Genomic DNA, 12,589 nt, shown 5'->3' on the forward strand with positions numbered 1-12,589 from the left:
ACAATTGCATGAGATTTGTCTGTCTGCATGCAAAACAATGATGGAAGCAAAGCATCAAAACATTTTTGTACTTCGTTAACTGAGCAGCTTTAAACTAAATTTGACATGTAAGATGCAGCGTTCTAGAAACTATAATGCCCTTATAACCAAAACATATGCCAAGACATCATGACAACTGTATTCCAGGACGCTGGAGTTTGCAGCAGTGGAAGTAGAAATTCCTGCTGAAGCTGTTCCTACGGAGTACTTGGAGACCAAGAGCTGGACTGCACAACTTACCAGAGATGAAAAATGCCTCTTGTGAAGATGTATAGGGAAGAGAAGTAGAAGAAAATTCCAATGTACTACACAAGTTTAATTGCATTGCCTTGCTCACCTAAAGCCACATTACGTTCTGTTGTCTGAAAAGCATGATCTATATGTGGGCTTCTCGGTACCGGCTCTACGGAAATTTAGACCAACTTGCCCCAGCCCAGGATGCATCTGCTCTTAAGGAGTATTAGAATTTGATTTAGAAAGCCAAATCTGGCCCATACACTTGTCCTAAAAGGATTACAATAATGGTAGTTCTGTCTTACCAGTAAGAATATCACTAGCCCTAATTTTCAAGAAACAGGTCATGCTTTTTGTTATTTAGACTGGAAATACTGGGGCTGTTTGAGGTTTAGCAGCTTTTCACTGTGACACTGTTACCATTATTTAGCTGGGATACTTTTCACCGTTGCTCACTGAGGAAAAATTGCTTGTTCTGAAACAGAGGAGGTCCTGCCTTAGGAATGAGGACCTAAGGTGGATCCACAATAACATCTTTCAGGATATATAAATTCTGTGCCCTTTCTACTCCATGGCAACAGGTTTTTTTAAGGCTGTCTTTTGTCAGTCTCACTTCCATTCTCATCCTACTAAACACACAAGTTTTAACAGATAATCACTCAATAACATACACTGCTTGGGTTTTGGGGGTTTTTATTCCTACAGTTCGAAAACTCCATTTATAACATCTCCTGTGGTTTGCCTCTTTTAAGGTCTCACTAGGCTCTGCTTTCAGCCCATTTTAACTTATACATCTCAGCCCTAGTTAGTAAATACAAGAAAATCCTTCCAGTTGCCTACATGCTGACAGTCGACTCTATTCATTACTGCTGCTTCTGCCAGTCTGATCTCTCCAGCATATGCTCATTTGGTCTGCTGTCAGAAATCAAATCCTCCTTCTTCAACTTAAGTCTTTCTAAATTGCAATAAAATCCCAACTTTCATTTCTGCTTTCTTGCAAACTTTCAGATTTGACCCAAGTCTTGCCACTTGATAAACAGTCTGGATTTAGATCTACCTTGAAACAAAACACACAGCTGCATTCTAGACATCTCTCACGTTAATTACAGGAATCTAACCTTCTGTGAGAAACGTATTTTCCACTCAAAGTAGAACATTAAGCCTCATTCAACATGGCGATGAAGTTTTTCATTTAGCTTCCCTCACATGCTTTCCTAGGGCCAGCACCACATAAAAAAATTTCTCGGTCTCACTTTCACTTACGGTCTGCACAATTCCACTCCTGCTAAGGGTATTTCTCTCCCCTTCCTGTGCTATTATTCACATTAGTTAGACTCCCTCCCACACAGAATATCCTTTCAATTCCAACCCTTGTCCTCTTCTAAATCTTCTATCCTCACTTTCCCTCTAGAATCCATCAGCATTGCTTAAAGTGAATTAAATATTCTCTCTGCCATTCAGCAGAGGAGCCTGAGGTTAAAATTTTAACTACCACCTTTGTCTGGCTTATGAAGTGTATCACATTCTCATATCATTCAGGTCCTCGAGGATAGTCAGTGACCATCTTGTGACTGAATTCTGTGATGCTCTATAACATCTAGCACAAAACATAATAAACAACAGAAACTACAGATCTTCTCAGGTCTAGGCAGTTTGTATATATTTGATAAGGCTAGTATGGAGAACTGTTGAAATAAAAACAAGGCATCTTAATCAATAAGGAAAAAATAGTTCAACTATCATTATGAGATGGAGAAATAAATACCAATTGCAAACTTTTCAACATGAGGTTGCTTCTGTAGAACCCCATAAAACCAGGGATATATAACAGAAAACTGCAATTTGGCAAGGTGTCTGTCTTTGCTTGACAGATGTAAGGTATTGTGCAATTCTAATATCCATCCTAAGTAAAATAAATCACTTGCCAAAGTCATGCTGAATCACATACAAACTATCCTCATGAGATCAACACTCGGCAATAACTCTACTTTGTAGTCAGTTACTTGTGTAATTTTCACTAGAAAGATAACTTCCATACTATTCAGAAGTTCCATTTAATGATCTTATCGAAATATATTTGTTCTATAAATCAACACAACATATTCACCACTGTGTCAGAAGGTCAGAGTTTTAGATTACTTCCTTATCAAAAAAGGATGTTTCTGATGGGTTTCAACAGGAATTATCTTCACAGGTATTTAAGATTTCTCAGTTATCAAGAATAAAATATAAGCGCATTGATGGTTTAATGAAAATAACGATGGTAGAGTGATAAACAATGAAGACAAGTCACATCTATAGGTGAATCCAACCCTTCTGTAAACCAGTCCCATTCAGACATCATTATACTTACAGGATGGAAGACTACATCCTGGAAGAGCAGCAGTTCTGAAAAGGACTTAGGAATCATGATGATAGTCATCTAAATTTACAATCTTTTAATGCAAATAACTGAGACTGAAAGATTTAAAAATGCAATCCTTGGAGGTATAAACAAACAAGCAAAGATATAAACTGAAAGGTTCAAGAATGTACCTGCACATACTACACGCACACAGCAATACTGAGATCACTACCAGATGCTGTATGCAGTTCTTACGTCCACACTTCAGAATGGATTTTAAAACATCTGAAGTTTTAGAAGAGCCATAAAAGCTTTACAGTTAGAGATTTAAGGAACTCCATCTATATAGGTTATTAAAGTTAACATATTTTTACGTGAATAAAGTGAAATAGTTTAAAACTAGAGTAGTTATTCGTTATTCTAATAGGCAGCTAGCTATCTGATGGCCAGCAGCTGTAACTAAACAGCCCTAAAACTGAAGGAGGACTAAGAGTATGGAAAATAAACTAGCTGAATCACTCAAGAGACACCGAAAAATCCTCACACTTGAAGAATCTATATGAAAATCAGCTATCTTTTTCAAAAGTTTGTTCTACTGCACCCAAGTGATATGGACTTCATGATGCAGAAATAACTAGATTGAATTCTAGGGATAATGGCATGCCAGTCAGATTATTTCATTACCATGGTCACTTCTGGCCTTAAAATCAGCTAGCCTGTAATAGGTAGAAAGCTGCAGTGCATATAAGAACATTCAAACTAACAGATGATAATATAAAGAACTCAAACTACAAGTACAGTCCATCAGAATCAAGCAGAGCTGTGTTCACACATCAATGATTAGTATACCTTGCTGTTTCAATTAAAAACTCAAAATTATCTGTTATGCCTCCAACTTTTACTTTCATATTTTTAAGTCTGTTTCAATGTATCTGATATTTACATATTATAGTATAATTATACCTACCATACCATGGCTTGGAGTAGGTTAATTGCATAGGAAGATTTACTATGTTTACATTTTTTCTTAAATTACTCTTTTTTTTTTAAAAAGCACAGTAAAGAGTCTGAGGACAAATTATTCAACTGTTTATCATACATAAGACTGCATGACTATAATACAAAGGGCTTGTCTTTTCATTTAACGTTACAATATACACAGCAAGTCCGGACTAGATCTTACAATCTGAACACAGGTATTTAACCTTTTCCATGCTGTTTATGTTTACAATGCACAGAAGTCCTGTAACCAAACTGTGTAGTAAAGCACACAAAACTGGACTGTAACATAACACAGTATGCAGAAGCACTGGATTTTATGATTTCTTCTTTACGTAGATTTTTTTTTTTAAACTGCTTTATTTTTTGGCGCTTGCTAAGGTGTGGCAACCTGCGCACACAAAAATTACCCAGATTTCATATTACCCTTATATTCCTAGACAGCAGTAAGTACTGGATTCCTTTTCATATTGGTAAACTCAGCATCCTGTTTCTAAGGTGACAGCCTTCCAAATCCTGTAAACTTCTCTCAATTACTGAGTTTAAAAATAAAACCAAAAAGGAAACAGAAAAAAAAAAAACCACTTTCATCCACAGGGTTGACATGTCAATACAAAAGAAATATGGACCGCTTCATTAAAAAAATCATGATTTACAAAAAAATGGTAATCCCAAGTATTCATTCCCAATTACCTGGTAGTCAGCTGCTGCGTTGCCACTGTAAGTATAAAAAATTCCACCTTTTAGTCTGAAAAAATGACTTAGCCGCATGGAATTGACCAGTATGAACTCCGAATTTTCTGCTAAATTAACTTTTAAAAGGGCTTACTGGCAGAGGTAGATCACTGCTTCTGTAATATATAATGGGCAAACAATGTTAATCTGGGATGGGCAACCAATGAATTACCCTTATTCTTTCAAATGTTCTTCACGGAGCTTTTACTTTTCATACAAATAAATCTCTGAATGGGCCCGTAAATTTTGCAACTGCCAAGCTGACTGTGTTATATTAAGGCAGCATTACCCAAAAATTAGGCACCTGTTAAATACAGCCTGCTAACCTCAGGTCTCATGTGAGTGTTTTGCTTTACTCAGACTATTTTTGGACCTGTTCATGCAATCAAGGTCTTGCCTTCAAGTTTACAATTATGTTAATAAGGAATACAAGAGTCAACTGCTGGTTTCATAGCTTCTGGATCTAGTGTCCCTTTTACCTTCAGAAGCCTGAACACATTTATAATGTAACAGATGTTATAGTCTCGAAGTAGATGTCAATCTATTATGTTCAGTACACAGATTGCTGTAAATGTATTGGCTATGAATTCAACAACAGTTCCAGTTTTGTTTAAGCAATAGTACAGCCATAATTTTCAACTGACATTTAAAAATGGTCTAGTTACACCTTGTGTCAAAGTGCAGAACTGCTACATTATTGGTTACAGACATCTATGTGCTATAAAAACAGCTTTGGTACAATAAATTATCAAAAAAGAAAATAAATTTTTGTAAAATTCACAGCATAATTGTGAGGCAAAAAAGCAGTCACATAAAATTCTGCATTTTTAAAAATGTTCAGGATGAACAGAAGACGTCTTTGTGCAGAAGTAATGGTGGAGAAACCACGTGCCGAGAAAAAGCAAAAGAAAAAAGTAAAAAGCAGGAAGGGACACAGTTGTAGCTATTTCCATCAAACGCAAACCACTACTCCTGTGACCTTCAACCAATAAGGAAGTCAACTTTATGACACACGCAAAGTGACCTTGCAATACCTTACAATAAGTGGGTCACAAAAGTCTATTTTAAAAGAAAGGCCTCTTGAATTACCCATTCTCTGTGTTTTCAGCATTAAGGACTGTCTGCAAAAGCATGTCCAAAAGTGATTGCATCTGAAATGGTAGGCTCTTCTAACTTAAGAGTCCAAATCCATAAGGCCAAAGGTTATCCCAAAGACCACCACTTAGACCTCCCCAGGACTGGCCAGGACCGACCCGTTGATTGCTTCTCAGTGCACCTCAGTTATGAAACCAGTCATATTTCAATACTAACTGACTGTGGTCTCCAAAATATGAGACCCACAGAATCCCATTACAATTGCTGCTTTGATCCTCAGTAGATTCAGAAAAGGAGAGTTCTGATCACCGCCACTTAGCATGCTTAATGTGCCTTACAAACTCCATTACAACCGTCCCTTTTTACAGCTGAAGAATATATATTTGTGTAATCTGAAGGTCCCTCTTTCTTACAGTACTGCATTTCTGTGCCCATGTTTGTTTGGGGAACTAAAAAAAATATATATATATTACTCACTCCCCTCCCACCAAAAAACTTCAAAGGGCCTTTTTATAAATCATGTGCAATGCCTTTAAAAAGAAACTAGTTTGCAACTACAACTAACATTTGAACAATAACCCCTGTTGAATGAGACCAAAAAAAACCACCCTCCCCCAAAACCAAACTATGGCTAGGTTGTGGCAAGTTAAAATGGGGGAAGCAAAAGGTGAACACCACTAAGCTATCCGTTAAGGTGGGTCCAGACATGGCTCTTTAAAAAAAAAAAAAAACAAAAAACAACCCAAAAAACCCAACCAAAAAAAAAACCAAACCAAAAAACCAACAAAAAAAACTTCATTGTCCCTTTGCAATCTTTTCAAGTTTAAAAAAATAGTCAGCTTTGCCCTCCTGTAGCGGTTCAGTGAGTTTATCTCCTTCTGATTCAAGCAGCTTTGCACTTTGTTTTTGGAAAAACACCACTTCTATAAAAACACACAAGAAACAAACTTAGTTTCAGTTTAGTCACGAGCTAGCCACAGGACTTTGCTGAACACAAACTCCTGTCATGGGAGACTCTTCTCTATCAATTCCTTGCCTCATTGCAAGGTGTCCTTCAGTCATGTAATGAGCAGGACCTGTATTAGCAGAAAACTGGTATGTTGGATGTCCAGCTATGCCAGTTTCTTGGCGCGGATTAGAGTAGACTGTTAAATTCATGTCCATAGCTCCATTTTGTCCAAAGTCCAAGGTATTAGCAGCCACTGGGCGGTTCTGATAGGCCTGATTGCCTTGGTTACCAGTAGAGGAGGAAGATGTAGAGGAAGAAGTAGTTGAGGAAGACAGGGATGTCATGGAGTGGTGACTGTGGCCCACCTCCATAGAATCCTGGGTGGAGGAGCTGTTTGTTGGAGAATTGTAGACTCTCGGCCTGGTCCGGCTACCCAAGGCTTGCTGTCCATGATGGTGGTGGTGGTGGTGATGGTGGTGGTGGTGGTGAGAGCTATTTCCGTGATGATGATGTAATGCATTCTGTTGTTGAGGGGTTACATGGAAGGTGGTTTCTTGAACTGGATGGTTTTCAACAGTGACCTGTGTAGGAGCTTCAGTGGCTGTCCAACCAATTGGAGGAGGAAACTGTTGTCGAACCTATGTTAATAAGCAAAATAAAAATTAAAATGCTTACTCAAATCTATCCATTTGCAATATATGAGAGAGATTAAGTTATTAATGTTTATGCTAAATTTTAAAAGAGTTAACCAAACCTTGCAATTGCAAAATTAATCTAGAAATGTAAGCATGTAGTTAAGCAGAGTTTCTAATACCCTTTTCTAAATATACGTTAAGAAAAATGAGTTCACATTCTGCATGCTTTTTTCAAACAAACAGTTTAAGGAGGTCCAATATGTGACCTTACTGTCAAAATTATAGACGCAGCTTTACATAATAGTACTAATAAACAACATGCTATTTGTACAACACCTAGAACAATAAGGCCCTGATCTCTGACTCAGGCCTCTGAATACAATAAGCATACTAGGCTAAATTAATATGTTGTAGTTCACATCTTGAATGGTGTCAACAGCATTAGAGGAGTACTCCTCACACCTCTGAAGAACACAGCTGATTAAAGATTACTAAAATATCAAGATCTAGCTACACACCAATTTGTTGCATAAACTAAATTGTCTGTTTGGAAGAATTTATATTTTTATCTGTTCTGTACTAAAATAAAAATATTACTGAATTATTTGTAGTTAATAAATGAGTTGTTGCTTCTTTCCAAGAATTACTGAATAAACACCAATTCATCAAAGATAACGTTGGTCAAGTACCTGAACACCATAAAATAGAAGTAAGAACTCCAGTAGAGTCCACTGAAGTACAAGCTAGTTCTTCACTGGGTTGGAAGATGCATAGTTCTGTGTACACTTACGCCCTGTGTAAGGTGAAGCATTGACACCTCCACCTGACTTACTGCTACTAATACAAAACCTTCACCTCTGCAGAATCTATGAACATTTTTACAGCTGCCTGCAGTATTTTTGCCTAAGTGACTGACCTAATGTCCAAAGGACTATACAAGAGCTGAGGGTAAAAAAAAAAAACCAAACAAATCTGATGGCTAGTTCCATGTCTAAATCACTTCAATCTAGACATGATAGAGTTAATTAGTTTTAGGGATTTAATATTCTCAGAAAATTCATATAAATCATACAGACAAAAGCTCTACTTAAGCATACCTGTGGGCTGTGTGTTTCACAGTCCATAGCTTGAACAGCAGCAGTGAAGTGTCCACCACTATGTCGATGCTGGTGTGTGGGGTCTGACCGTGCCCTTCCACTGTTGCTTGTTCCAGAAGATCCACCTATAAAATCATAACATGCACAATAAAGAGACACAAAATTTAAAGTCAGCTGTAAAAGAATGACAACATGAAGATATTTAAAATGCTTCAAGGTAAAAATACAAGACCTATGATAATCACTCACATTTTTGCTCATCTACTTTTTATTTTTTGTTGGGGCAGTTACCTGTTGCAGCTGATTAAAATAATTGTTTTGATGAGCATGAGTGACACAATTGCTTGAGAGAGAGAGAGAGAGAAAGAGAAAGAAAGACTGGGAAAGACTCCTTTGATGTGATTAGGAAATACAATGTTGTTATCTGTTAATGAGAAAAACTTACCTGAGCTTGAAGATGTACTAGAGGTGGTTCCTGAAGACTGTGACTGCTCCATGGCAGGACTCGTAGACACACTGTTACTTGTGTTTGTACCTTCGTCTGCTGTTTTCTTAAAGAAACTATGCTGTAGGGCATAATAAGGTTGAATTCGTGTCTTAGGGTCATAATCAAGCATCCTTAAGATGAGGTCTTTGAACTTCAAGTAGTCAGCTACAGTATGACCCGATTCCCCAGCACGACGTCCACCTGGTCCTCCTGTTTCAACTCCCAGTATATTGTGAAGTTTACGAGTTCCAGGTGGTTTGTATTCCTGTTGGGAAGTTAGAAACTGCTTGAAATCATGTTACATATTAAGCCTTGGATGTGCACAGTTTAAACATGCCATAAAAGGAAGTAAGTCAAATAAAAGTAAGAAACTATTCAGCACTACAAAAAGTGCTGTTTAATGAACCTGTCTTACAACATGGAACAATAATAAACAACACTAAAGCTACATTTTCAGTAACAGAGATGTAAAACAAAGTAACACCTCACTTTTTTTTTTTTTTTATTTAAAGAAACAGTCCATATTATCATCCTAGTTATGTAACCTACCCTTTTTCCATCTTTGGTCTTCTTCAAGTTCCAAGTGCCATCTGGCAACTTCTCAAAGAACTTTCTTGCTTTTGGTGCTTGGTCAAGGATGTGGGTAGGTGGTATCCCCAAAACTTCCACTATTTTATTCATTTGATCCACCTGTTCCAAACAAAGAATATTTGTGAAGAACATGTGGCAGACAGCTGAGCAGTGTGACAGATTCTAGTCACATGGGAAGCAAATGTTAACAACTCAGACTAGTTCTAAATTAATTGTGAGTTTAAGAAAAATCCAGTATGTACAAAACAGATTAGTAAATAAGGAGTAAGAGGGAAGACCCAGAAACAGAAGATTATTAACAGGCAATTTAGAGTTCTGACAAAAGTCATTGCTGTCATTGATGTTTATTCATTTTATAATTACTAGACCTCCCTAACTTATGCATTACAATTAAACAGATGAAAGTCATGATGAGAATGAACAACAACAATCAAACAAACAAAAAAAAAATCAAATTACTTGTACCATAATATAGCTGCATACCTCATTTGCCCCACTAAAAAGAGGCTCTCCAGTGTGCATCTCAACTAAAATACACCCAAGGGACCACATATCAATTGCAAGATCATAAGGCATTCCCAGTAGCACCTCTGGTGATCGATAAAAACGACTCTGGATATATTGGTATATCTGAAATAAAAGCATCTAAAGGTAATACACAGCATCCAAAGAGCACTATTATGATTCGGTATTACAAAACAGAACTATCATGAAATACATTCTTGATATAGGGAAAGCCAAGGTATTGGTGGTACTAAAAAGTATCTATACATTACATTAATAAAAGTATGTAAATGTTAATTCTTAAGAAAATTCTAGCATTCACAGTCTCTCGGGGGAGAAAAAAAAAGTGCAGATTCACTTATGATGTCAGTATTTTACACTTTAGGGTTGATGAGAGTAATCTCATGCAATTACAGGTAATCATACAACAAAATTTTAGTCTGATATCACCCTAAGAAAAAATATTCCACAAGCCACATCAGAATCACATAACACTTCAGACAAAACCAATAGTAAAAGATCGAAAGCCACAATTACAATGTGATGAAATGAGATGAAATTATCAGGTGATTCCAGGAACTGGAAAACAACAGAAAGGAGAAAGCAACCTCCTTCCACCCCCAACTATCCTGCTCATTTCACAAGACAGATAATTCTGCCTTGATTCTAAACTGGAGACTGGCTTAAACATAGGCATATTAAAAAAACAAAACACACCCCCCCCCCCCCAATCCCCAAACCTCTAAAACCCTTAACAAAAAAAATATCTCAAACAGAACCATACTTCATATTCCAAATAACATGCAATTTTATGCAGCACCTTCCACAAAGGTATTGATATTTCGTTACCACTTCTTAACTTAAATTTAATGAGTAATTACACTAGGTTTTTGTATTTGTGCTTCTTAACATCTCAAAATTATCTTATTATTGACTTAAACAATCTAGATCTCATTTCACCTCCTGGTGTCTTCCTTCATCCCAGGCTGAAAAGTTTCTAGTTTATAGCAAAAGGTCCTTTTATAAATCTAAATATATGTCTCACCACTGCTTTCAATACAATATTCAATATTCTGACCTGCTCTTTCCAAACTTATTATGGGAAAAAGCAACGGGATGCTACTGGCCAGTCCCAACTCCTCAACAGAGGATTGGGGGACTTCTGTTAAAGTTAGTCCATGAAGTTTCTTAATTCTTCCCATATAAGGGAATCTGCAGTATTACTAGGCACACTTCTGAAACCTCACCTCTTTTGCAAATGTTGCTTTTTTGGGGGAGGTTTTTTGGTTGTTTTTTTGTTGTTTTTTTTTAACATCCAGCTTTCTCAAAGCAAAAAGATTATCATTCACAAATTTATAGGTAAAATTGCCAAAGGTACACAATGGACCTGGGAAGGCTCAAAATCCTTTTTTCAAAGAAACTATGTCCAGCTTCTATCTATAGAAGTCTTCCTTACCTCTCTAGCTAACAATTTTTTTTTTCAGTACAAACAACTAAAGCACAGGCATCCTGAATATAAGCGGTCGATTGTTCAGCCAAATATAATTCTTTCAACCAGGAAAGAGTCTATTTGTACCAGGACTATAAGGTGCAAGCTGAACAGGACATCCTGATAAACTTCTTGGTGAGCAAATGGTCAGTACAAATCAAACACTTGAGGAATATGATTCAAAGCTCTTCCTAAAGAAAACAGAGGCTTTGGCATCCAGGCAGAATTATTTATGATCTTAATAGTTATTGTATCTATTCTAACATTTCTTAAAGCAAATATAGAGCTAATTGGCTATGCTGAACAGTCTATGGTCCACAGATTCTAACAGCTCAAATAAAAAAATGCACTCATCTTCAAAGTACATGAACAACAGGACACAATTACAAATTTTTTGACAACTATTTAATAGTACAGATCTATCCCAATCTGAAGAACTGCCAACAGAAAGCAATTCAGCCCTTTGTCCTGGAAACGCTTTGCATGTATGCATCTTTACTCGAAGTAATACCACCACTAAACTCAATTTAGTCTTTCCACGGTTGCTAAAGTGTTTGTAAAAATGTGTTAGTTATAACCAGTATCTTTAAAAGCCATCTACTGCACTGTCTCAACCCCCAAATATCCTATCTCCATGGCACACTAAATAGAGGACGTGCTAAAGTGGAAGGAGTCATACATATGGAATAAGAAAACAGTAAAAGAATATTTTATTTATTAGCACTGCAGACTTCTACAATCAAGTCTTGATGCATTCTGCATTAACATAGCATAAAAACATAACCAAGGAGAAAAGAAAGATGGAAAGTTTATCTACTATGGCACTAAAATTCGTATTTATAGCTCCTAAGGGCTGTTGATCTTTAACAACCTATGTAAAAAGTAGTTACTATTTCATGCAAGTCATCATTAATAAATTTTAAATTAGCTATCTAGGTATTATGACTTAAAATATTAAATTTTTCATATGTATCCAATGGAAGCATAAAGAGAATTTTCACTAATACTCACCCTTTGTCCAAGTTGACACGAACTGCCAAAATCAACAATCTTGATAGCGCTTCGTTTGGGGTTACAGAGCAGGATATTCTCAGGTTTTAGGTCACAGTGAATGATACTAAGTTCAGGAGTCGCCAGAAAAAGCAGTGCAGTGCACATTTGCTGTGCAAATTTTCGTGTCAGGTTCAATGAGACACCTCTGAAGTTGGTGTTCCGCAACAGATCATACAGATTGTAGGACAGCATTTCAAAGACTAAGCAGAGATGGTTTCGGAACATGAAGTGGCGCTTCAAATGCACTTTAAAAAGGGGAAGAAAATAATTAACATGTATCCTGTGTGGTAAGTATTAAATACTAATTACAACACAATGCTTAAATATTTTAATCAATT

General features: G+C 36.7%; 1 protein-coding gene across 2 annotated transcripts in view; it reads right to left on the reverse strand.

Annotated features, from left to right (window-relative positions):
• Window positions 1-3,685: 3,685 nt before the first annotated feature.
• DYRK1A (dual specificity tyrosine phosphorylation regulated kinase 1A) overlaps window positions 3,686-12,589 on the reverse strand; it is an 88,734-nt gene continuing 79,830 nt past the window's right edge. For both annotated transcript variants that reach the window (XM_069785125.1, XM_069785124.1), the window contains exons 7-12: window positions 12,210-12,496; window positions 9,689-9,835; window positions 9,164-9,304; window positions 8,573-8,879; window positions 8,128-8,252; window positions 3,686-7,033 (exon numbers count right to left, since the gene is read on the reverse strand). In XM_069785125.1, coding sequence (XP_069641226.1) covers window positions 6,410-7,033; window positions 8,128-8,252; window positions 8,573-8,879; window positions 9,164-9,304; window positions 9,689-9,835; window positions 12,210-12,496 — 1,631 coding nt within the window. In that variant the 3' untranslated portion in view covers window positions 3,686-6,409. The remainder of the gene's footprint in view (window positions 7,034-8,127; window positions 8,253-8,572; window positions 8,880-9,163; window positions 9,305-9,688; window positions 9,836-12,209; window positions 12,497-12,589) is intronic.

The sequence above is a fragment of the Haliaeetus albicilla genome, chromosome 6 (assembly GCF_947461875.1).
Source record: "Haliaeetus albicilla chromosome 6, bHalAlb1.1, whole genome shotgun sequence".
Taxonomy (NCBI): domain Eukaryota; kingdom Metazoa; phylum Chordata; class Aves; order Accipitriformes; family Accipitridae; genus Haliaeetus; species Haliaeetus albicilla.